Genomic DNA, 27,113 nt, shown 5'->3' with positions numbered 1-27,113 from the left:
TATTGCATAATAAAGCAAGATTATTAATCCCCGAAGACCAGCACAACAGCGGCTACTGCCCTACAGCTTCACAGCCTGAGGTCTAATTTCTATGTGTGGGGAGAGAGAATTTGCCTGGAAGGACACAGATAATCACCTTATTTTCACAGTAAAGCCAAGCTGTGAAGGCTCAGAGAGACCTCCCCCATACATTTCTTTCCAGGGAAGGGGAGACATCAGAAGCTGAATCTGCTCCCCCCTCTCCCAACCAGACTGAGCTAAGAGTGGGGATGAGGGTTTTATATGAGAGCTTAGGTATAAAGAGAGCTTATGATGTCAATATTTAAATAGGCAAGAAATTAACACATTCGTGACCAGGACAAACTAAACAGGCCATGAAGGGGGTTTTGGAAGTTTTGTTTTTGCTGTTGTGAGACTTGATTTCTTTCTCCCCGTTCCACCTGCTTTCTCCACCTGCTCCCTCAATTTCCCTCCACCACAAACCTCTCTGCTTTTCTTCCTGCTGCCCCTTCCTTTACAGTTTATACCACATATCCAGACAGTCTCTGTAGGGGGTGAGGGTAGGACTTGAGGGAAGGGGAATGGGCCATAACGAAATAGAAGCCGACTAATTACATAGGGAAAATAAAAAAAATGCAGGGACAGGACTCGTGTTGGATGAACAGTAAAAGGTCACTGGGAGGATACCAGGCAAAAAAATCTGGATGATGTCCATTTCTTGCACTATCTTGTTTCTCCTAGAGATACACCACCTTCCCCTCTTCTCACAGAGTCCTTACACAGCCTCCTTCCCTTCCCTACCCCTGCCACTGCTTCAAGTTCCCTTGCCAGAGACATCTTCCACCTACTTCTCTTGCTTTCTGTTTTCTTTCTTCCCCATCAGAGTGCTCCCTTCCTACTGCCTCATTATTACTCAGCCCAACTGGCTGTAAGAGACCCATTCACTGTATTAATTCTCATTTTTCCTGCTGTCTCCCTTCTTGCCCCTACCCAACCTACTGCCAGGACACCCCTCCTCCAACACTGCAGATTTCCACCAGGCTATCCTGATTTTCTCTTTATTTACTGGTGCTTCTTAGTAGTGGGTTTGGCACAGGTCTCCATCACCTAGAGTCTAAACAACAAAGAGAGCAGCAAGCCTGATGGCTGTCTTCTGAAATCACCAGAGGGAACAGCGTTTGACCTGTGTCAAAAAATAGCTTCAGGAAGTCTTTTGCGGGCGTGGGGGCCTTTGTGAAGAAGGGAGAATGAGAGAGAACTCAAGTGTGGCTAAGTATCTCAGTTTCTGCATGTTTATCCAAAACATCCCCCAAAACTCTTGGATTGCATGTCTTTATGGGAATTTGCAATGTTGAAGCTGGGATGTGTGTTCTTGTGTGTAATTTTACAGTGCAGAGGCTGATTTGGTGTGGCTTTTGTATGCACTTTTCCAGTATGAGCTAGGTTTTATGTGTTCTCATACCATATGTATTTTTGCAATGTTGAATCTGGGTTTTGTGCATTTTCTTATATGAATATTGACAATGTAATGACGGGATGATTGGATATTGTTCACTTATGTGTTTTTGCAATATCAAAGGCTGGTTTCTGTGCATTTTCTTATGGATTCTTGTAAGCTAGAGGCTACACTTCATGTGCCTTGCTATATTTTGGCAGTTCCAATGCTGATAAACTTCTACTTTTAAACCACTTTGGTTCAATGAAGATTTTTCCACTAAATGAAAATGACCTGTAGAAAATAACTTGTAATAGCAAAATCATTTTGAGTTGTGCCCATTCTGTCTATTGCCAACTAGCTTAGTCTCTGTATTGACCATGGTTGGGCTCTATTTCTATAGTTCTTTTTGAGGCCCTGATAATTATTAGGTTCAAATTAAAGTAAAATTCAGCAGACCTCCTTCCCCCCAGCTTCCTGGGGGAATTAGCCTTGGAAGAAATTGTAAAGCATTAGCCAGAACGTCCACTGGGCCAGCTAGGCATCTTTTTTCCTCTTTTTTCTATTCAACCCAAACAGATGCTGCTCCTCTGAATTTACCAGGACATTCCTGTTTCTAATCCATGCATGCAAAGCTGCTGTGTATTTCCTCCTTTACAGTCTTTAGAGATATGGAAACAGGAGATGTTTCCCACTGTTATTCTCCAGCCTGTGTGAGAATAGGGAGCCCAAATTAACAGCCCCTGTGTTCCCAGACACCCACTCCTCACGACACCATCACTTCAGTCACTCCTTCTCCTCCCACTTTATTCTTCTTTCTTCCCTCTGCTCCTCCTCTGTTCTAACCAACACCCCCCACCATCTGCTCCTCCTTCTGCCCCTCTCTCTTTCCCCTCCCCATGCTTCCTTATTCTTTGCTGAGTTGCTAGCTCCGTACAGGCCCAGTCTCTCTAATCAGATGAAGCAGCAGGATTATCTCTGTCCCTCCCTCCGAGGCTCCATTTTGTTTCTTCTTTAGTCTGGCGGGGGGAGGAGGCAGGAAGGGGCGTCACCTGTAGAGGCAAAGGAAACTGCATCCCTTAATCCCTTCTCCATTTGTTTTGATGGTTTTCACTCCCCACGCCTCTCTCCCTCACACACACCTTGTTACCAGCAGGAGGAGGAGCAATCTGAGTTTCCAGAGAAAATCTAAACTCTTGTTGCTTTGGTTTTCTCATTTAATTACTGAGCATCTTTTGAAATCTCCAGGTAACCTGGACTGGCAGGCTAGATGTGAAACTTCTCTGAGTAGGAAGAAGGTAAGGACCAGGGGAGGTACATATTATCTTATCTTCTTCAATTACAATGAGATCTTTTCATTTTAAAAGCCTGTCTCTGAAAATAACAAAGCAAATCATATGGAATTGAGAGTAGCTGCAGAGAGACAGATCCAGAGTTCTGTGAGTATTGTCCTGGGGGCTGATAGTTGGACTCTCAGAGGGGGACCTAAAATCCAGTGATTAAAATCGGAAATAATAATTAATTTGAAGAGTTTTTTTTTTGTCTTTTAAGAGAGGACCTCTCAAAGGTGGCATTTGTTTTGAGTTTTAAACAGTACTAATCCAGCTGGGCAAAAGGTGATTCTCTTTCCATGCCAAATGCTTGAAAGGTTTTATTAAAATGTGCATCTGTTTGTCCTTTAATCTCTGTGTGTTCTAGGGTATTTTTAGAGATTTTTATAAGAAAATAAATACATTAGGTGTTTCTCCCCGCCTCCTCCCCTGACCCTCTTGGGTTGTAGGGATGTGCAGCCTCTGTATCCAAGAGTGTTGTTTGTGTTTTGCTTTTTTGGTACCAAAAATACTTTGCTAAAAGGAAGAGGAGATGAGTTGTATATTCTTGTGCTCTTTGCTGCGATATTCCATCAGAGAGCAGCATTCTCAGCACTGTTCCATGTGGTCATTGCATACATTTTTGAAGCTCTCAGCAAATTAGCACACAACAGCAAATGCAACCTGAAAAAAATCACTGTGCTACACGTGGATAATATCCTTTCTAAATGATACGATTGGCTTTATTTTCTCCATTTCTGCCCTACATCAAGGATTCATCACAGCTTCAGGAGTATCTTTTGTCTTCAGCCATTGAGAATGACTGACTAAAAATTTGCACTGAGCTGTAATCTGCTTTACAAATGTCTCAGTCTCAGTACAAATTGATTTAACAAAACTCAGATGGGGGGCAATTATTTTGCTGTGTTGAAATCAGAGACTGCAATAGGGAATTTTGTTTTGTGTGCACCACCTAGCTCATAAATTCCCATGTTAATATTAAAAACTTGCACTCGGTGCATTTTATGGAAAGAGATTAAGAAAAACAGGCAGATTATTTTTGTTTAGAGGACAGTACACATGAAATATTGACTGGGAAGAGAAAGTCATTGTATAAGAATTTATTTTTTTAGAGTATGGGGAGATAAACAAACAAGCCAGACCATATAAGCGTCAAAAATCTATTTGTCAATAATCTATGTATTAAACAAAGTAATCATTTGTTGCAAAACATCAGTTGCTATGTTGTGCCTACCTGATCATGTGAACACTTATGCATAAATTTAGCTTTAAACACTTGTGTAATCCCAGTGGAAGTTAATCATGTGTGTAAACATTTTCAGGATTAGGGCAACAGTTTGCCTAATGGTCAAAGACCTCTTCAATAAAACAGTAAGATTTCAGAAGTGTCTTTTTCATTTATATTTTTAAGTTTAGACTTTTGTTGACTTTAATCCATAGTACTTTGTATGTTCTCTTCATCAAGATGTATTTTGTTACTATTCTAAGGGGAACTGTAGCTAAGGTTTAATTTCTTATCTGATAATTGCATACAGATGCTTAAACATTAAGAGCAACTTGTAGTGTTGTTGAGCTTTCTGTTTGTGCTTATTAATAAGCGTATTCACTCATTAGATAGCACCAGGTTAAAGCATCAGAACCATATTTACTCTTTTTATAGTAAACTAGGTTTTCATTTTCAAAAATCAAAATCAATTTGAAAAATAATAACATGGAGGGCAAAGCAGGCAATATAAATCATCTTCTTTATCACTCCGTACAGTTTAAAGTTTTAATTTTGTCTCTGTCAACAGCTATGATAAAATAGCACAAGTCAGGTGTAGCTTTAAAATGTCCAGATGGGCAGAGGCATTTGGAGCTTTAATGAGATGATGACCTGTCTGCATGTTGGGTTAGTTCTGTGCAGAACAGCAAAGGGTTTCCTCCTCTTTCCCTTTCTGATAACTCCCTTTTTTTCCCTAACCTAAACAGGTTGCATTCTCCAGTACCATTCCTTGTAGTTAGAATCTTAAAAACAAAAGATCTTACAGTCACAACATGAAAAATATCCTTAAATCTACTACAGCAGGGAAATTCCAGAGATAAAGCTAAAACTTCAACCTGAGGCCACTTTCTTGTGCTTGGATATTACATGGGTAACAATATATGTTTTGTTTTCACCTGGTTTTTATTGGTTTAAAGGGAAACATTTTGAATTCAAAATTGTATTTTTATTTGTGGTTTGTTTTTATGGTTTTTTAATGTATTGTCATAAGACCAGTGTGATTGTAAGAAATCAGAGGAAAAACTATTTCTCTTCTTCAGTTTGCTTTGTGCATTTGACCACAGTACGCATATGGTCAGTTTCACTCTTTTCCCATACAGTCCATTTCCTAGTTTGTGTAGGTGGTTTGCATAGCAGTAAGGGACACTAGAATAGAAAAAAGGCGATTGTAAAACCACGAAAATTGGCAGGTGGACTTTGCAAGGATAGAAATGTGGAGTTAAATATTATGCTGATGACCATTCTAGAAAACCATATGGTAATACATAATGCCAAAAACTGCTTTTAGTGTCACATTTTTTAAATTGATTGTGTTCATGTGGACAGTTTCCCTTTAAGTTAGATATTGAATGTATATGGAGTAGTTGCATGTGATCATGGAAATTGGGGTTTAATATTTTGGTATATAATAGATTAAAACATGTCACTAATCTCATGTAGTAGTCCTAATGTAGATTCACAGTGTATGCTGCTGGTTCTTTTGAAACTATTATCTGTAAAGGTGTATGTATAAATCTTGAATCCATTACAGCAAACTTGCACCAGTTGTGAATGGGCCTTTTGTTTTTTCCTGGTAGCTCAGCTGTTTTGTTTAATTTGCAAATTCTGAAAGGTTTGAATCCCCAATGAACTCTAAATATGAGTTTTGTTTTTTATAAGAGACAATTCAGTGACAAGATATATTTTTAACAGGAAAAATGTCTTAAAACCAACAGCCATTTATTTTACAACTTCTGTGACCACAACTATTTTGTGAACTGAGAGAGGGATATGATGAAGGGGGCACTGGAGTGGAAAGATGTTAAACTACTCTCTGGCTGAGACCTTTGATGCCATAATTCTTATGGATGAATTAAAACCACTAAATTAACCTGATATTAGAAACACTGCAGCTGTAAGCTAAGAATTACCTAGAAAGAATGTTTCCAATTTATTTTTAAATGGGTATATTTTAGAAAAATTCCATTCAGAAAGAACTCCTTCAGCAACAAAAACATCTATTAATTAAACAGAAGCCATGTTGTGAACCTGTCTAAATAATTCCTTACTCAATTAGTAAATGGGAATAGGGACAGGCTAAGTGTAAATGAGGTTGACACCAGCAGATATCTCAGCCTGAGTAATGCTATGGGCACACTCTTAACTATTAGTGCTTTGGTTGAAAGTACAGTTCTGCATTGAAAAGAGACTGTAAAAATAGCACCTTCTTACTCAACCAGTATGTTCCTTTGTGTGTATTTAAAGTCATATCTGCTCAGACAGATGGCTTTACTCCTATTTGTGCTGTGTTAACAGCATAGAGGAATGAGCTGGATTTTATTTCTTCTTGTGAAAAATGTTTACTAATTAAACTCCAGTCAGGGTACACCTGTGTAATCAACTGAACAGAATCAGGTTGAATGGATGTAACTAAGGCCTTAATTTGGCCTGCAGAATCTTTTACTATCGGCAATGCATGGGAGTGAAAGAACCTCATGTGTCCATGTTAAATTGATAGGGATCACATCTTTTTACTTAGCAGATGAGCAAATTTTGACCTGGAAATCAGAGATGATAAATGTGCAACCCCACCAAGACATTTTTTGTTACTTTTAAAATGACATTCTATTCTAAAATATATCTTTGATCATCACTTTCTGCAAACCAGGTTTGTTACTATTTCTAACTAGAATAAGGTTAATGTACTGTATTTTTAATGTATTTTTTTAAAATTCTGCCAGAGGAAAAGATGCTTCCTACATATGGCCTTCTCCCTGTTCTTTAGTTTTTAAATCACTTGATTTCAAAGAGAAGTTTTGATATCTTGTGGTATCCTGAAAATTGTCTTGCTAAATGATTTGGACTATGCTCACACTGAAGTCCATAATATAATGGAAGTAACAAATTATATAATTTTGGGTGTTACTGACAGTTTGGGAAGAAATGCTTACACTTTACTGTTTTGTATGCATTGACAATGCTCTTAATGTAGGGGGGAATTCCTCTTGTTGATTCACTATCTATTAGTTGTCTTAACACTTTTCAACAAGTGCTGCAGGTTCTAGCAACAAACAAAAAAATTGGTTAATGATACAAAATGTTAATAACCCATGTATAGATTTATCCCATTTTGGGATTGCGGTAAGAAGCAATGTGAAATCATGAATGGCAAACAAAGGCAAAATTAAGGAGACAAGAAAATACTAGTGCAAATATCTTAAAAACCAAAGAATTGTGATAGTGAAATAGACCAGTGATCCTCTGGAACAGTATCTTGTCTCCAGCAGTGCTTAATAGCAGACGCTTCAGATGGTCACCTATAGTTATTTGATGTCATGAAGGTGGGCAAGAAACCTCCTTTTCCCAAGCTGATGTTAATTTTGAAATGTTAAATCTTCATGATCTGAAATGAATTTCTTTAGGGGTCATACCACTTTCTGTCATTATGCTTCATAATTTGCTTTTCTGATGTTAATAACGGATGGTAATAAAGAAGTGGAGAATTCTGTAACTGAATCAGAACAGCTGAGGTAAGCTGTTGTCTTCAGACCAGCCAAGCAGTGGGGAAGCACACCTGTTCCCACAGAACAGGAGATATATTTATTCCTGAAAAAGCAGTAGTTTCTCTTCAGAATTTCTTAGACATCCCATGAACAGTGCTGATATCATGTTTGCAAATTATGGTCTCCAGTTCCTGCCACACCTTGTGGTTCAGGCTTTTTCAATGCTCTTTATTGATTGCAGTCTTTTGAAGGATTTTTTTGAGAATGGACATTCTTCCCTCCCACTGCTTCAGATAAATGCTCCAGTACAGACATTTTTTCATCCCTTCTTTTCTGTCCCTGGAGAACAGATTCATTTTTCTTGTCTCTGAAAATGGTCCAACTGCCTGAATAAGTCAAAGTACAACAATTCAGATTAATCATGGTAAGGTATAAAATACTTACTCTGTTTGGATATGTACCCCACCTGATGGGGTCAAATTGTTGTCGTTATAGTTGAGTGAAGCCAAAGAGTAAAACCTTTATGTTCTTAGGAGCTCTAATGAGCCTTAAAGCTTGTCTACGCTACAAAATTAAATCAACTTAAGTTGACATACAGTGCAAGTACAGCAGTGGTTTATGTCCACACATGCTCCTTCTGTCAGCAATGTGCATCCTCACCAGGAATGCTTTCACCAACTAAAGTGGCAAGTGGGGCAATTCTGGGACACTGACAGCTGGAATCCAGCCTAGTGCTGACATACTACCTCAGGTTTATTTGCTGAAATAAGATTAATCCAGTACAGCTAAAAGTTTGTTTTTTTTTTTTTTAAATCAGTCCCAGCAGTAAGTAAAGCACTTATGTGAAAGCCATTTGAAGACAACCTTTTTTTATACTGGCACTTTCTTATTTGAGAAATTATCATCTATGATGAAACAACACCACTGTTAAATTAATCCTTGCTTTACATATTCAAAATCCTTAGGATTAACCACCCTGACCTAACAGTCGGAGTCTGAGGAAGGGGATGGTTTGCACTGATGCTAATAAGGAGTGAGTAGAATTTAACCATTTATGACAGCTTTCTGTGAATGTGGCAGAATGTTCATTATAAGGAAGAAACTACTGAATTATTTCAAGCCAGATTTTTTTTTTTTTAAAGATAAAAATACTTTTCTTCGAACACCTTCATCCAATGATTTTGAAGTGCTTTACAAGCATAAATTAAGCCTTGCAAAATCCCTCTTATGTATTTATCCTGTCCCCATGTTACAGATGGGTAAACTAAGTCTCACAGAGAGTGGGTTATTGGCCCAAGGTCACGCTGTGAGCCAATGATGCTGACACAGAAACCAGTAGTCCTGACTCCCATTTCCTTTCTCTAATAATTGAACAATGCTCATCCCTTTTCATAATTTTAAAAGCTATTTTCTTTTTTGCTCTATATTGCTGCTTAGAGTAACTTTAAGTAACTTTTGGAATCTCAAAGTCTAAATGGGTTGCCTCCCTGAATCTTTCTCACTATGCACAGTTATTTGTTGTCAGAGGCTTGTTCATGAATGCTGGAAACCTAGCGTATCCTCTTATTATTTTTTGAAAACTGTTAAAGACTGTGGTGTAGGATGTAAAGAGGGAAAATATGAGAGCTAGAGAGAGAGAACCTATTGTGGTATCTAGTCCTCTGCCACCTATAATACTGATGACACTGGGTTTGTGAGAGAGAGAATTCTCTTCATCCTTAAGAGGGTAAACAAAGCTTATTCACTGACCTATTTGGTGGGGCATCTTTCAAGCATGTGAGCACTGGCTTCTCTGGTGAGCTTCTGGAGTCACCACCTAACCTTTTCCTTTATATTTCCAGTGTCATGGCTGCCCCTACCAATTGCAATTTATAAAAACGACTGCCATCCTTCTGCCCAGGATGATATCATACGAGCATCTCTGAGGGCTACTGTCATTGGATTGTGTGACAAAGAGCTCTACATACATAGAATGCCAGGGACACTCTCGTCCCTTAGAGTTTGACACCTTATCATTGTCATGTTCAAGCTTAACTAGCCAAAGAAATGCTAGTCCTGAAGTTTAATATTAAAGTTGGTACTTCGATAGATCATGACATTAGGCCAGATCAAATTTATTTATTTCCATTTTAACTGTTGCTGTTAAACTTTCAAGCTAGCAGCAAAACAAAACAAACTGCAACAAATCCCCCTCTCCCCCCCGCAAGGTTATCAGAGTATTTTAAGTAAGCATAATATTAATTTACAAGTGCATCTAAATGTTTCAGATATCTAGCCTCTTGGAGTGGAGCTTGTTAGATATGCAAGACATGGAGTGCTTGTATACAGCTTTCTGTAAACATTATATTAGTTTGGCTGACTGCTTTCTTCATTTAAACCATCAGCAGCAAGTCATGACTTTAATTGAACAAATTGATAAATTAAACAGTAATAAGTCACCAGGACCAGATGGTATTCAGCCAAGAGTTCTGAAGGAACTCAAAATTGAAATAGCAAAACTATTAAATGTGGCATGTAACCTATCATTTAAATCAGCTTTTGTCCCAGATGACTGGAGGATAGCTAATATGACACCAATTTTAAAAAAAGACTCCAGAGGCGTTCCTGACAATTACAGGCTAGTAAGCCTAACTTCAATACCAGCCAAAATGATTGAGACTATAATAAAGAACAGAATTATCAAACACATAGATGAATACGATTTATTGGGGATGAGTCAACATGGTTTTTGTAAAGGAAAATCGTGCCTCACCAATCCACTAGAATTCTTTCAGGGGGTCAATAAGCATGTGGACAAAGGTGATCCAGTGGATATAGTGTACTTAGATTTTCAGGGAGTCTTTGACAAGGTCTGTCACCAAAGGCTCTTAAGCAAAGTTAGCTGTCATGGGAGAAGAGGGAAGATCCTCTCCTGGATCAGTAGCTGGTTAAAAGATTGGAAACAAAAGATAGGCATAAATGGTCAGTTTTCAGAATGGAGAGAGGTAAATAGTGGTGTCCACCACGGGTCTATAGTGGGACCAGTACTGTTCAAAATATTCATAAATGATCTGAAAAAGAGGGTAAACAGTGAGGTGGCAAAATTTGCAGCTAATACAAAACTACTCCAGATAGTTGAGTCCAAAGCAGACTGCGAAGAGTTACAAAGGGATCTCACAAAACTGGGCAACTGGGCAACAAAAGGCAGATGAAATTCAATGTAGATAAATGCAAAGTAACGTACATTGGAAAACATAATCCCAACTATACATATAAAATGATACCACTCAAGAAAGAGATCTTGGGGTCACTGTGGATAGTTCTCTGAAAACATCCATTCAGTGTGCAGCAGCAGTCAAAAACGCTAACACAATTAGGAAAGTGATAGATAATAAGACAGAAAATATTGTATTGTCTCTTTAGAAATCCATGGTACGTCCACGTCTTGTGTGCTGCATGCAGATCTGGTTACTCCTTCTCAGAAAAGATACATTGGAATAAGTACAGAAAAGACAACTAAAATGATTAGGGGTATGGGAAAACTTCCATATGAGGAGAGATTAATAAGACTGGGACTCTTCAGCTTGGAAAAGAGATGACTAAGAAGGGATATGGTAGAGGTCTATAAAATCATGACTGAGATGGAGAAAGTAAATAAGGAAGTGTTATTTATTCCTTCTCATACCACAAAAACTAGGGCTCACCAGTTGAAATTAATAGGCATCAGGTTTAAAATGAACAAAAGGAAGTATTTCTTCACACAGCACACAGTCAACCTGTGCAACTCCTTGCCAAAGAATGTTGTGAAGGCCAAGACTATAACAGGGTTCAAAAAAGAACTAGATAAGTTTATGGAGGATAGGTCCATCAGTGGCTATTAGCCAGGATAGGATTGCTGTTTGCCAGAGGCTTGGAATGGCCAACAGGATGGATCACTTGATGATTCCCTGTTCTGTTCATTGCCTCTAAGCACCTGGTATTGGCCACTGTTGGAAGACAGTATACTGGGCTAAATGGACTATTGGTCTGACCCAGTATGGCCATTCTTGTATTCTTATTATTGTTTGTTTTTATATGGTTTTCTGTATGCATGAAGCAGCATTGCAGACAATCTCAAAACATAGGTCCCTGACTCAGAATTTGCAAATGAAGTCCCCAGTTCTGCAGACCAAGATGGGTGGATCTCGGTGTCTGTGCAGAGTTCAGGTGAAGTCAGTGGGGGCAGGGGTTGACCTGTGTGGCTCTCTTTTTGACCTTGACTTTGCAATGAGGTTTATCCAGGTGGAGCTCACTGAGTCAGAGTGTTGAATTCTGGTTTGCACCGAAATTTACAACTAGGTCAGCCAGAAATGGGGGAGGAGGGCAGGCAAGGGTTACAGGCTTTGTTGATCCCTTTCATTTTTGATTTGCAAATACTGTACATTTTTATTGTGCTTTATTTTTTATGGCTGACTTTGAAGTAGTAGCATCCAGTGTTAAGGAGTTGTAATTTATTTTTTGTTTGAATCATTCTGCAGTGTGGTTGGAAAGGCAGGTATTGGTCACTGTCAATATTTGTACATTAAAGATTTGAAGTCCTTAAAAACCAGGAAAATGCTATACCTGCAAGGGCTATTGTGTGCTGACATTTAATTGGATATCAGTAGCAATATATTCCTACATAAATAAATGTGGCAATTAGATTAAGTCTGCTTTGTGTAACTCTAGTTTATTGTTTAGACAGGCGAGGGACTGTATGTTATTATGTAAATTCTATAGACATTAGGGCTTTCACTGTGAGTATAGTACTAGATCATTCACTCACAATATTTGATGGTTTTCTTAAAGCCTCATCTACTGAAATGAGCTTATTTCATGAGCATCTAGCTTTCATTTAAAAACCAAGTTTTTAGCCTTCATGGTTGCGGAGAAAAGCTTGAGAACATGAACCCTAAATGCTCTAAAGCAGTGGTTCTCAACTAGGGGTCTGCAGCCCTTCAGGGGGGGGGGGCGGTCACAAGCTGGTTTCAGGGGGTCTGCAAAGCAGGGCTGGCATTAGACTGGCTGGGGCTCAGTGCAGAAAGCTCTGATCCCCGAGCCCTGGTGCCCTGCAGCTGAACCTGGGAGCCCTGACACCCCGCAGGGCAGAAGCCTTGAGCACCAGTGCCCCATGGCTGAAGCCTAGAGTCCGAGGCCCCCCCACTCAGGGGGCAGAAGCTCCTCCCCCTGGCAGCTGAAATCTGGATTCCCGAATCCTTCTACTCCCCCAGCTGAAGCCCTGAGCCACATCTCCCCCTGCTGGGGACTGGAGTTTTTATAGCATGTTGGAGGGGTCTCAGAAAGAAAAAGGTTGAGAAGCTCTGCTCTAAAGTCAGGAGGCAAATAAAAATAATGCAGCTTTTATTAGATTTCAGCATAATCATATTTAAAATATATCATGATTTTTTGAGACCCGATTCATGATTTTTGAACACATAGGATTGGCAGTGCTGCAAGGTAAGGTGTTGTACCGTGTGTGTGTGTGTGTGTGTGTGTGTGTGTGTGTGTGTGCGTGCGTGCGCGCGCGCGCGCGCGCACATGTGGTGGTGAGGCATAAAGGACAGAATGTAAACCTCCACGTGAGTATTGCAGTCCATCCTTAGAGGAGATGGATTCATGAGCAGAAGTCAGGCAAGTTGGTCAAATGTCCATATGCTAATTTGCCACGTGGATATTACTGATTTGATTGTATATTTTACTAACTCTTCTTGCTGCCCCCTTCATTCCACCCCCTCAGACAGCGATGAGAATGACAGCTGGACTTGCACACAGCTGTCATAGCTGGCACTGCCCCCCATTATTTTCTCCCCTCCAGGATTTCTTTGTGTTGTGTGCTGTTTTATGTTTAATAATAGAAGTAAGCTCTCAAAACAAGAAGCACTCTTTATTTATGTTTTGAACATGATATGTGCACCTACCACCGACACACACGTACAGCTGTGTAGCGGTCATAGAATGTCACAGCGCCGTTTCAGAAAACACCTGATGGGTTCTCATGGTCAAAATGGGCCCTCAATGCCTGCCTTATGTGTATGGCCCCCCATTGTGCCCCTGGCATCTGGCTGCTCATATTCAGATGCAAGGCAATTCACTTCTGCAGTCCACCCAGGGGCAAACTTCTCGCCCCTAGCTTCACATAAATTATGGAGCACCCAGCACGCGGCTATAGCCATAGGAATATTGTCCTCATTTAAGTTCAGCCTGCCATAAAGACATCTCCAGTGCACCTTTAACCTGCCAAACACATATTCAACAGTCATTCGGCACCTGCTCAGCCTGTTATTGAAGCGCTCCTTGCTGCTGTCCAGGTTGCCTGTGTAAGGCTTCATGAGCCATGGCATTATTAGTGGGTAGGCTGGGTCTCCCAGGATCACTATGGGCATCTCAATATCCCCTATTGGAATCTTTTCGTCTGGAAAAAAAAAGTCCCTGCTTGTAGTTTCCAGTACAGGTCAGTGTTCCTGAAGATACAAGCATCATGCACCTTTCCCAACCAACCCGCATTGATGTCACTGAAATGCCCACAGTGATCCACAAGCGCCTGGAGTACCATAAAGAAGTACCCCTCCTATTGATGTACTCCATCACAAGATGGTCCGGTGCCAAAATTGGTATATGTGTGCTTTATATTGCCCCGCCACAGTTAGGGAATCCCATTGCTGCAAAGCCATCCACTATTTCACGCACATTGCCCAGAGTCATGGTTCTTCGCAGCAGAATGCAATTAATGGCCCTGCACACTTGCGATAACACAGCTCCAATGGTGGACTTGCTGACTCCAAACTGGTTAGTGACTGAAAAGTAGCAGTCTGGAGTTGCAGCTTCCACACAGCAATTGCCATGTGCTTCTTCACCAAGAGGGCAGCTTTCATTCTGGTGTCCTTGTGCTGCAGGGCAGGGGCCAGCTCTGCACAGAGTTCCATGAAGGTGGCTTTGCACATTCGAAAGTTCTGTAGCCACTGCTCATCATTCCAGACCTGCCGAACGATGCAATCTGACCACTCAGTGCTTGGTGCATTGCGTTTCCGTGCCATCATTCATTGTGTTGCTGGCGCCATTTTTTCAACGACTTCCCGCTGTTTACTGCGTGCCTGCCATCTCTATCTGAAAAGATGGATCCCGCAGTACTCTCCACTGTTGCATTCAGTGTTCTGAACACATCACGGCTGGTCGTGCAGTACATCATGAGCTCCGAATAGGAACAGGAATCCGAGAAGCCTGACCTGCTGAGTGACATGCAGACAAACAGCACCGTATTACTGTTGTCATTCACAGAGCATCTGCACACAGTGAACCGCTACTTCTGGCCATTCTCCAGGGGCCATAGAAACAGATATCTCGCTACTTAGAGTCAGCAAGGATGCTAGGATGCATATCATCCATGCAAGCAGATTCAAACCAGGTCCCGGGTGCACTGCTTTAGTCCCCGCTCAAGTGATTGCCAATTGGTGTGGGAAAGTGACCTACAACGGGGGCAGAAACACAGGTGCTCTGCCCGGGAATCTGAGGCCGAGAATCGGGGAGTACCTCCAAGAAAGTTTCCTAGAAGTCACAGCGGAGGATACCCGTGAAATCTCAGTGTGTATTAACATGCTTCTCAGCCGTACTGCCTAGATGCTCAAGGGAACAGGAAAGCACATGTAAACACAGCTACTCCTGCGCATTTCTATCCCTTCAAGCACCTGTATGTTTTAGCCAAGCTAAGGACCCCCATGCCTCCAGTTCACAACCATCATCAGCTTCCAAACACTTACCAGAGCTCCCCTCTCCTGAATTCTGAGCACCTGAGCTGAAGGCCTGGGGCTGACTGTAGCCTTCTGGGGTAGAGAACAGCTCCTGACTCCCAACCTCAGCAACTGAACTGTTTCCTGGCTCTGGGTCATCCTCCAGCTCCTCTTCCTCATCAATGATCTCTTTGTTGGGGTTCAGTCCAGTATCCAGTGGCCCTGGGGCCACGGAGATATCTTCAGGAGTCATGGGGATGGATGTGGGGTCGCTGCTGAGGATGGATTCTAGCTCTTTGTAGAAGCGGCAGCTCATTGGCTCTGCACCAGAGTGACGGTTTGCCTCCCTGGCCTTGTGGTATCTCTGCCGCAGCTCCTTGATTTTAACTTGGCACTGCAGCACATCCCACTCATAGCCCTTCTCCACCATGGCATGAGAAATCTGGCTGTAGGTATTCAAGTTCCTTCAGCTAGAGTGGAGCTGGGACTGCACCGTAGACTCCCCCAAATGCTGATCAGGTCCAGCAGCTCCAGTGTGCTCCAAGCAGGAGAGTGTTTGCTGCGTGGAGCTGGCATGGTTGGCTGGGAGATGAGATGCAAGCTCTCCACTCTGACCAAGCAGGAAGTGGAATAAAAATATCAAACTTACCACTACTGCAAAGGGTGAGGGGCGGGTGGCTGCAGAGCATCAGAGTGCAAACGATGTCCAAAGTGGTCATGATCAGCATTGTGGGACATTTCCGGAGGCCGATTACCACGACAAAAGTACAGTAGTGTCTGCACTGACGATTTGTCACTAAAAGTTTATCGCAAAAGCTCTTGTCGAGGTGGTTTTAATTTGTCGACAAAACAGGGCAGTTTTGTCGACAAAAGGGTCATTGCAGTGTGTACACCAGGATTGTTTTGTTGACAAAAGATTATTTTTCTCGCAAAACTCTATAGTGTAGACTCAGTGGGTGAGCAAGATGTTTGTCCAACATTCGACACCTCAGCCATGCTAAGGAGCAGTAGGCTAGTGTTGGAAATCACACTAAGCTTGCTTGGAGTTAACTGTTGTATAATTGATAAGGAGTAACAAATTCAGCTGGCCAGCTTACTTTTATGTGTATGTAGTGCATACTATCTAGGCTTTTGTACTGCACTTGTCGAGTGCCTTTGTAACATTCTTGCTATGTGCAAAGAGCTCTAATGTGGGTCACACTTGTTTGTTTTTTTTTTTGCACTCCAAAATGATCACAAAGGAAAAACAGTCAAAATGGACAGGAACATAGTAAATGTTGTACCAGATCATACCAATTGGTCTATCTAGCCTGTTATCCTACCTCAGATGATGGCAAGTACTAGCTGTGTTGGAGGAAGGTGCAAGAAACCCTGGGATAGGTAGCTATGGAATAATCTGTGCACAGGGAACATTTCTTCCTAACTGTCGTTAGAGGCTGGCTTATGCCTTAAAGCATAAAGGGTTTTCTGTCCTTCCAAAACTCTTGTTTTGTGGGTTACTTCTTTTAGTTTCTTAGTTATTCAGTGACCATCAGTTGCGGAATTCGCCACACACTCATTCTGCAGAGCTACAGGGCAAAATGATAGTTGAGATAACTGAGAATGATGAACTCCTATTACAAATTATCATATCTGAAAATAATCCTACTTATTCACGTGCATACTCAGTATGTGTTCGTTGCATGCATGGGATAGTGTTTGTCCACTCCACCTTAGTTTTAGCTGATAACTTTTTCTGATAATCAGGGGTACTATTAAGAAGAACCAAAGTGTTTAAAAGAGAGGGACTACCAGCCGATAGCTGTGGCGAGGCACAGTCAGTGCAAAGTGCCATATAGTATGCAAAAGCCTAAATTATTATTGTTTTTAAAGGTTGTTAACTATTTAAAAATGGGGGTCTTTAGCTCAGTTCAGCAGCCTTCTCAGGTACATATATGGCCCAGTTGCTTATTGAATTTGGGAAAGGCTTGTCAAAGAAAATTATAGTTTGAGTGATCCAGACTCTCCTTAAATTCTTCACCATTGTCTCCTCTCTTGAATTTCTGCCACCCAAGAGGCCTTTGTCCCAGACACCTGAGCCTCTAAGCTTTTTACTATAGTTAATCCTATTTTGTCAATGTCTTTCAAGGGACTTGACCCCCTGGCAGTAATGGATGCTAATCATTACAGCTAATGACCAGTTTCTTTTGAGAGAGGATGTTGCCACCAGTCCTTGTAATATTAGAATGTAAATCCTCAGATAAATGTGAAATGGATCCTCCATATCTTGTGTAAGGTACCTGTGAATATTGGTATGGTTAAAATTGGGCAAACTTTTATTGTATGATTTCAGGATACGATAAATCAATTCATATGAATGTATTTTCTTTACCTCCTTATTTTAATGGCATAATCCGCCCAGCTGCAAAATAAGTGAATGCAAGATATTTGAAAAAGGGAATCTCTCTAGCTGTTTAAGTATAGTAGTTTTCTATCATGGGTGACTACAACAGAACTTTGTAATGAAGATGCACTTCGCACTTCTAATATTGATGTATGGTATTCATACATCAGCAAGCAATCTGTAACTGATCACAACCGCTGCCACTTGGATTGCAATGAAAGTTCTTGAATGTTTGCCATATAATATCATTAATAACAATTGTAGTCTCTCTCAGGCAATTCTTCCTGAGCAGTATGTCAGGGAATTTGCAGGTTATAGTCAGGGTGTCTGTAATAGGCTTAAATAGAGTTAAGAACCTAGATATAGCAGCCTTTTACTGGCATAAATCTTATAAGTAAATTAAAATCACACTCCCCTCTTGGAATACATACATCTGTCCCAGTGTTAAAGAAGAGTTCAGTTCCCTGAAGCAGTAGTTCTGTACATGTTCTACTGACAGGTCTTATGAAGCCTTTCATAATATATTTTAATAAATGCTGACCCAAAAAGTCAATATTTTATATACTCCTCCTCCTCCTTTTCCTTTATGCTGCTTTTCCTGGTCAGGGTTGCGGCAGCAGCATAGAGAGTAGGGAGGACCAGACCTCCCTTTCTTCTGCAACAGTTCCAGCTCCTCCAGGGGGGTTCCCAAGCGAGTTAGGAGATATAATCCCTCCAACGTGTCCTGGGTTGGCCTCAGGGCATCCTCCCAGTGGGATGTGCTTGGTATAGTTCCAAAGGAATCTTACCGGGGTCATTCTTCTCAAGTGCCCAAACCACTTCAGCTGGCCCCTCTCAATTCGGAGGAGTAGCGGCTCTACTCCGAGGCTCTCCCGAATAGCCAAGCTCCTCACCCTATCTGAGAGAGTCAGCCCAGCCACCCTGCAGAGAAACCTCATTTCTGCCTCTTGTACCTGTGAACTCATCCTTTTGGTCATTACCCAAAGTTCTTGACCATAGGTGTGGAGGGGGGCATAGATTGACTGGTAAACTGAGAGCTTCATCCAAAAACGTAGCTACCACTTCACCACCACAGATTGGTACAGTGCCCGCATCACTGCTGCCGCCACACTAATCTCATGCTCCCGCTTACCATCGTGAACAAGACCCGTAGATACTTAAACTCTTCCACTAAAGGCAGCTGCTCCCCCTTCACCTGGGAAAGAACCATGACCTCTGATTTAGAGGTGCTGGTTCTTGTCCCAGCCGCTTCACACTCAGCAGCGAAGCGTTTGAATGCGTGTTGGAAATCAGTCTGAAGAAGCAAAAACATCATCAAGAGATGCCAACTCCAAGTCCTCTTACCAGATACATTTCCCAACTCAGCTGTGCCTTGATATCCTATCCAAGAAGGTCACAAACAGGAGTAGGGACAGGACCTACCTGTGGCGGAATCCAGCGCTCACCTTGAACAAACTTGACCTAATGCAAAGAATACAGACACATCTCTTGCTCTGGGAATAGAGGGATCGGATAGCATGCAGCAGTGGTACCAGAATCTCATACTCCAGCAGCGCTTCCCATTTTATAAACTGACTAGTAATTTTTAGATGCCCAATTTGAGACAGCTTTAAAAGCACCTGATTTTCAGAAATTCCTAAGCACACAACCTCTAAAAATCAGGCCTCTTTAAATGGTTTCCAATTGGGGACCCAACATTACTCATTTTGAAAATCTTGGCTTAGATCTATTATAGAACTCTTCCTTCTCATTTCACAGGTCTATATTCTCCATTTGATGCTAGGCTGGTTCTAATTTTAACAGATTTACTCTGTAATCAGATGCTGATTCTGAAGGCATGGAGCAAAATTTTACAAGAATCCTTTGCTGTAAGGTCTTCATAAAATACCATTTTCCTGCCTGATTGTAAGAACAGATGGAGGAGAGGAGCGTGCATTACAAACATATGCCCACAACCAATACTGTCTGGATTTGTTATAGTAGGATTGCTGCTCTGCCGTCATTATTCTTTTTCTAATTATGTGCATGATAGCCAGTTTGTGTGTTGAGCATTAAACTTATGCAGAAAAAATAATCCATAAAACATTATTGATATAGAATATGGGAAGTAATCACTAGGGCTCCTGGAAATGTGCAGGCATTTTTATGAGATTGTGTTGAATATCTAATGCACTCTATCTTTGCCCTTTGCCAGATTCTGCAGAGAATTCATAATGTATCTGTTTAATCAGTTTTTAAGAACTGAATGTTAGCGCCACACTTTTCCAATTTACAGAGCAACAATGAGTTTAAAAATGAGCACAGCTAGCTATCAGTCACTAGCAGCATGACATAACTTGCTAAATAAAGCTGCTCCAGATTTCTACATGATAGTGTTGTAAAATAACCGATTGATTCTGCCCTAAGATTAAAACACAATCAGATATATAAATTTTATGGCACTTTCATTTGTTTTGCAAGGCCTTCTCCTCCTATTGGAGAAAATGCAAGCATCCACGTATTCCTAGTCAGCATACCCTTTCCATATATAGTAGTATCAAACCTTAATATCGCACCATGTGTTCTGTATAAGTCACAATGTACAAAAAAAAAAGATTTTTTTCCATTTCTGTCCCATTTATCATATCCCTCCACCCATAAAGTGAGGCTCTCTTAGTATCATATATCCAACTGTATGGTATCTTGGAATAACAATGGGAGGGAATTTCAAAAGTGCTCAGTGTTGACCTACCTCTTACTTGAAGCTGTGGTAAAAATCTCCACTTCAGTGGTAGCAGAGTTAGACCAAAACCAAAACTCCCATCCCAAAATGCAATAAATACATCTTAGAAAATATCTCAAATAGCTTTTCTATGTATGTTGTCTAAAAAGTTCAGTCTCTTATGTGTGTTTCTTCCCAGGACCCCAAACAAATCTCATTCTATTAGAATAGAAAGATACTTGGCTTTCTGTTGGTGAAAAGTTCCTGTTTCTAGCACTGGCCCCCTACATAGCATCGGTACTTGGGCTCAGAATCAAAACACTTTTTTTTGTATCTAGTGTATTAGCACTGTAATAAAGGTGCTGCGATCAAATTAAATGTTTAGTAACACTGATGCAGCCCTACTGAATTCAGTAAGGTTTCTTACGTGTAACTGATTATAACTTAGTAAACAATACTGTTGATCTTTTAAATGCAAAAAAAATCTTTAGTTCTCTTAGCTGTGTTGGCTCTGCAATGCCGAAAAACAGTTGTCGCTCAACACATGAGCTGTGTGTTTTTGGAGTCAGATTTTTTAAGTAAGATGGTGCATTAATACAGAGTCATTCTTTACAGTAGAATTGCATTTTAAACCCTTACTCTAGGACTGAATTTGACTTGTTTAGTATCCATGTAATTTGGAGGAATAAATATGTATTTTGGTAGGGGAGGAGACAATGAAAAGAAAAAGTTTTAGGGGCAGACTTTAAAAAAAATTGTTAGAAGCTTAGAATGCTATAGATGTAGCATGTGTAGAGAGAGCAATATATATATTCAGTCTAAATACAGTTTAGAAATGTAGTCCAAAATGTTTGGATCCCCATAATCAAATGTTTCAGTGTGAAATGCAGAAAACATGGATCAAAAGTGCTACATCTCTGGAGAATTCTTTCAAGATTACTGCCATCTGGTGAGAATTGTGTCTCACCCATTTTTGTAGCGGGAAATGGTAGACAGTGCATTTTCACAGAGGGTAATAGAATTCCGTTTCATGGAAAGTCCTGCAGAATTCAGTGACTCAGGTAATCATTCAAATTTTTCTAATTCCTTTTCACAGGTGTAAGAGATTATTTATTTAATTCATGTCATGTGAGGTTTCACACCAATTGAGGCTGTTGCACAGACACGATACAGGAATGATGGGACGTGAAGCCAAATAACTGAAAGTAGTCATTGTTTTTTGGGCTGAAGATTATTTTTTCAGGGTTATGTTCTAAAATCAAATCAAATTCAGACCTGTAATCAGCTATTGTAACAAATCCTGTGTATGTACTATACAGAGCAGTAGATGTATTGTGTACATATTCAGTTAGTTAGAAGGATGCTGTTTGGTTGACTTAAAGCCCAAAATCTAGAATGTATTTTTAAAAGAATAATTTCCCTTGTTTAAAAATATATTCCGTAAAATTGGTTTTATTTTGACTGGACCAAAATGTTCTCCTGAAGCATTTAAGCATTCAAATAATGCAACCTAGTGCTACTTCATGAGAACCAACGAAAATGAAAATAAGTCTCTTTAATTGTACAAATTGAGTAAAATGCAAAAATAAACAGCATCAGTGGTTTTTTCACTTTTAATGATGTAAAGTGGCACACACAAATCTATTATTAGTTCAGCTTTTAACCAAACAGTGTCACTTTCTTAAAAGTGTCATGGCAATAAGTGGATGAAACAATTTATAGGGTAAGTCAGATTTTGGGTGGGCTTTCTAAATCATGAATTTAGCATTAGGGAAAGTAAATTTTATTTTAGGTCCCAATCTTGTAGATTGGCAAATATTGTATGTCATATATTTTCTCTTTATTGACTTTGAAGTTGGGCATGTGCAAGGAATGCAGAGTTGGGACCCACTGATGTAGTGTTGTCTTCCCAGATTTGCAGATAAACAGCACCACCGCTGCTGCTCATAGCTTTCCAAAATAGCAAAGTGAAAACTGCTCTTACCAATTTTCACTCCTACTACTAGAACCCCCTGTGGGAGGCAGAAAAACTGACAAGAATCAGATCAGTTTCATATTACTACTGCTTGTGAAAACTGAAAGAAGCACTGGGTAAGAAAACAGGGAAAGAATAGTACCATGGTTGGAATCTCTTCCTCATCCCCATCAGCTTGGGGCACTTGTTTGTTTCTCAAGTGAGTATTGACCCTGGACAGTGGACCTATAAGAGAGGGAGAAGGAAAAGATACACTTGTATCTGTTATGGAAAAGAAAATGTGTAGTGAAGCCAGGAAAGGAGTGGAGATATAACAAAAGCAATTGAGGAGTGGTAGTAAGTAGGACTGGTGAATAGTATTGAGAGAATTGATGTGGAAACTGGCAAAATGAGGATAGATACACGCATGGAATTAAGTGGCAGTCTGCAACTTTTATTAAACTTGTAGCATAAGGTAGGGGCTTACCATATAACTGGTACCAGGTTACAGGACTCCTTACCATATAACCCATAATGTGAGGCAGGCTCTTGTCAGCCTACCCCACAGGACTCCGCTCTCTCTGAATCTTAGTACCCTCTCCTCCACGAGGGGGACAAAGGTGCAGCAAGGTGGGGACCTCAGCCTACAAGGTCTAACCCTATCTTATGAGCCCAAGGCCCATCAACAACATCCCAGCTCTTTTACCTTTGGGCTCCGTTCATTTTATTCTCTTAACCACACTGGAAACAGACCACAAGTTGCGAAGAGTAAGCAACACCACCCCAGTATGTATGTTCTTACTTAACCTCCTGTGGCTTGCAGGTGCTATGAGGAAAGCAAAAATCTCCTTGGTCCTCTGCCAGTTTGGCCCATGGGAGAGAGAATTCCTTCTCGACCCACTAAAAAGGCAATTGGCTAGACCCGCAGACCTGTCAGGCCGGTTCCCTTCCTAGTTTGGGTGGCTAGGGTGGGCTGCTGGAACGGAGCTGAAAGAAGCTCCCCATACCTCCTGAGCTGGGCTAAATCCTGGGAGATTGGGAATGCTGACCAGTTAGCACCCCTCTCCCCCAGCTGGCCCATGGGTGCCAGAGACTCCCCTGGGAGGAACTACATGTTGTCCCTTGGCAAGTGCCTCCCTTCCTTGCTACTGGGCCTGTCCCCCTTTCACCTTCGGCCTCCTCAATTTTCCCCACCTGTTGATGTGAGCGAGTGGCATTCTTTAATGGATTTCATTGGTATTCATCCAGCTTTGTAATTGTTCAAATAGTTCTTGGTGAATATACTATTTAACACATGCATGTGAAAACTCATTGAGAAATAATAATTTACTGTTATTTGATTAGCCCTAGTGATAAATTCAGTTTTAAAAAATTAAACTGACAATTGATTAGCAGGGTTACAGTTAAGCACAACAGAAAATGTTATGCACATTTTTGATTGATTTAAATTACGGATGCACATGGCTTTGAGGTGCATGGGGAGGCAGGCATTTTGTACTTTGCCTAATAGGATTAGTCCTGGGGCTAGTAGGTGTCAGGTAAATGATTCAAACCAGGGAAGAAAAACAAAGTTTTGTCTTCATCAAAATTATCATTTGCAAAATGAATAGTACTAAAAAGTCTATGTAAAAAGATTACTGTTGGTATTGTACATATGTAATGCCACTTGCTTTGAAAACTTGTTCCAAACGCCAACATGGTTTTATGGATTGTTTTGCATTTTATCCATTTACTTTCTGTTTTCAAAATTGTAATTGAAAGCATATGCATGAAATATTTTAAAAAAATTGAGGCATTCATTTAGGCATAGGAATTTGTCAGTTAATCTCAGCTAGTAAATGCACAAAATTTAATATTCTTATACCAAATTTACTAATGCATTAAATAGGTCACAACTTTAATCATAAGTCCTAGCAAAACACACAAATTTGTTGCTTTCAAGTAAAGTAGTTCAGTGGAATTAGTGAAAGCATCCTAGATCCCCTCATGCAGCCATCTGAAGCTAAGCCAAAAATAGTGGACGTTAATTCCATTTCTATCCTAATCCTTTCTGTGCTTGTCTAACAATTTTGTATATACTCATAACATATCTACCTCAAATGGCATGCTTTCTTGTTCATGTATCCAAGTACAGATATCTTCAGATTCCTGAACTAAAATCTTTCACATAAAAATCAATGTAAACAATAGGTATCTTTCAATAGAATTAACCTCACTGGTATGTTTTGTTGAATAAAGAAAAGAAAAGAAAGCAATCCCCTCACCCCACACACTCAAAGCAAATAACTTCAGATCTTCAGGTTCCACAGCTTTAACTCTACCTTTATCCCTATCCATGCTCTACATATGTATCTGCGTTTCTGATCTGCTACTTCACAGAATGTAAATGTGTGCCATTGACTATGTAAATTACATTAGCGGTCATCCACATTTTTTATACACACCATTCCCCCGACCCCAGACTGGCTTTTGTGAAGAGACACGTTTTGTGTAATTCCTGGGATGTGTGCCCACTCCTTTCCCCTCTTTAGAAGGAAAATTTGTAGATGCACTGCACGTAACCCAGTATGTGGAAGAGAATCTCTTGGGTGTATATTGGAATAGTGAATGATATATTGAGTGTCGTAGGGACACGGTGTTTGGGGAGATGACGGGTTTTTCTGGACTTCGGAGGATCAAGTCTGCAGCATTTTGTAGGCTAGTAGCTAGAATGTAGCGTTTGGAGGGAGGGTGTGTGTGTGAGATCTGTATTACATACCTGCCAACACCTTGTGATGCAAAGCCACTTCATTTTAAGTTTGCATAAAGTACTGCCTGATGGCATGGCAGATCCACCCCCATGAGCAGCGTTTTTTTAGTTTTGTACCCACCACCCTGCCCCATCGATGCACTTCAGGGGGCTCTGAGATGAAAGGGATGAGTACTTCAGCGGTTCTCCCAGCCTTTTGTGTATGGGTTAGTGACAGAGGGAAGGAGGAGGCAGCTCCTCAGCATATGCAGTAGCACTGACTGGCTCATTATCCTGCTTACTGAGAGTGCAGCAAATCAACATGTGATTTCTCTGTACAATGATTGGAATTACTCCACACATCCACAGGAGGGTCAGAAACCCCAAAGTGTTGATAGGTCTGATTGTTAGAAGGAAAGCTGGAGAATGAAAGTGGGAGTGACTGACTGGAATGGCTGATGGGATGGATCACTTGGTGATTACCTGTTCTATTCATTCCCTCTGAAGCACCTGGCATTGGGCACTGTCAGAAGACAGGATATTGGGCTGGATGGACAATTGGTCTGACCCAGTATGGCCATTCTTATGAGTGAGCATCCCTTGCCCCCATCTAGGCATAAAGGTATATCATAGTGTAAGTAACACAACAATGTACTGTTGACCTGCCATGTGACCTTGGGAAAGTCTTTACACATCACGGGTCCTCAGTTCCTCATTTTACAAATGGAAGTAATGTTGTTCCTTCTCTTTTGTAAGGTGCTTTGAGATCTGTGGATGAAAGTACCTTTTGAGAGCTAAGTATTAATTATCAACTCCTACATGTATAATCTTAATTCTGGCTCAGATAGAGTGTATGGACTGAAAGAGAATCAGGATTATGGCCAGTATTTGGTGGATGGTGAGGGTTCCTGGGTTATTACATAGACCGAGGAGAATAGGACCTAGAGATAGAAAGAGGGCATGGAAGTGGGGGAGAAAAGATGAGGCTGTTTATGGAAACTTACTTTGAATTTCCTGATATTGGTTCAGGGGAAACATGTTTGTAAAGTATATTGTTCGAATAGAGTCTTCTTTGTTCATCTTATTAGAACGTATATCTTTTACCATCCTTAACTCTATCTTAAAGTTATTGTTAAGGAATTTCCCTTTGTGTATAATCGTTTTTTAAATGTTTATTTGAGGAACAATAATTTTTTCCATTATTCTGAGGTCCTGTGGTCCTGGGTACCAAGGGTAATAGTTATTCTATATCCGAATCGAATATACACGTATCTGAACAATCAATAACCAAAGTTAGAATGCTAAGTCAGTATAATTAACTTGCTATCCATAGCGTGAAATAACCACAGATGTGAGGTTGGCTTCCTTGTGTGTTGGGCAGAAGAATTAAAAAAAAGAAAAATGGAGTGTGTTCTTTTGAATACATTTTATTTATTGCAGAAAGCTGTTCAAATAATTTCACTTCAATTATACATCAAAGTGTCTGGTGAGAAGAAGGAAAGTGAATAGGCCACCTAGTCAATGCAAGATTTTGTAACAAACAGCAGGAGAATAGAATAAATGACATTAAAAAGAAAACCATTGGAAGAAGCTATTTAGGGACCTGTTAAATCTCATTTAAAAACAAAACTGTTACTATTACAGTTTCTCTTAAATGTGGAAATATTAACATAAATATAAACAATTGTAAGGGTGATAAAGATAAAGAATGCCATATCAGCCAGTAGATGCAAGTATGTTGGCTAGTTCTCTTGTGAAAGACAGAAGAGTTGTAATATTTCATTGGAAAATGTGCTTTTCACCTTGCTGCTGGATGTTAGCGTCAACAATTAATATGAACTTTTGGGTTCTTAAAGGCAAGTTGCAAAAGGAAATAAATTGTCTGGTGTCCAGAACCCAGTCCTGAGATGCAGAGCTCTTTTGCTAACTCACTCTGATAACCAGACCTGGTGGATCCTATAACTGCAACCCTGAAGTATAAATAGCCTTGACTGCCTCTCTGAGGTAGAATAGATAGCCCAGGAACAGTTTGAATTGTCGTGGGTGGATGTAGGTGTGTTAAGGTAACTGCCAGGAAAGGGGTAAATTTAGACTACATGCAGTATGTTTGTGTG

The 27,113-nt window shown here is 40.5% G+C and overlaps 1 protein-coding gene across 7 annotated transcripts in view; it reads left to right on the top strand.

The window, feature by feature from the left end:
• Positions 1–206: 206 nt before the first annotated feature.
• GPRIN2 (G protein regulated inducer of neurite outgrowth 2) overlaps positions 207–27,113 on the top strand; it is a 30,357-nt gene continuing 3,450 nt past the window's right edge. The window contains exons 1-2 of one of the 7 annotated variants that reach the window (XM_067552483.1): positions 207–294; positions 2,684–2,749. In XM_067552483.1, the coding sequence (XP_067408584.1) occupies positions 270–294; positions 2,684–2,749 (91 nt within the window). In that variant the 5' untranslated portion in view covers positions 207–269. Of the gene's footprint in view, positions 295–2,503; positions 2,750–2,843; positions 2,875–4,793; positions 4,902–6,581; positions 6,678–27,113 lie in introns of those variants that run through there. The other 6 variants (XM_067552486.1, XM_067552482.1, XM_067552485.1 and 3 more) reach the window with 6 other exon arrangements.

Source organism: Emydura macquarii, unplaced genomic scaffold, assembly GCF_026122565.2.
Source record: "Emydura macquarii macquarii isolate MOO-44397 ecotype Brisbane River unplaced genomic scaffold, CSIRO-AGI_Emac_v2 contig_1390, whole genome shotgun sequence".
In the NCBI taxonomy this organism is placed as follows: Eukaryota; Metazoa; Chordata; order Testudines; family Chelidae; genus Emydura; species Emydura macquarii.
The sequence above is the reverse complement of the archived record's forward strand: the minus strand, read 5'-3'. Positions and strand labels throughout refer to the sequence as shown.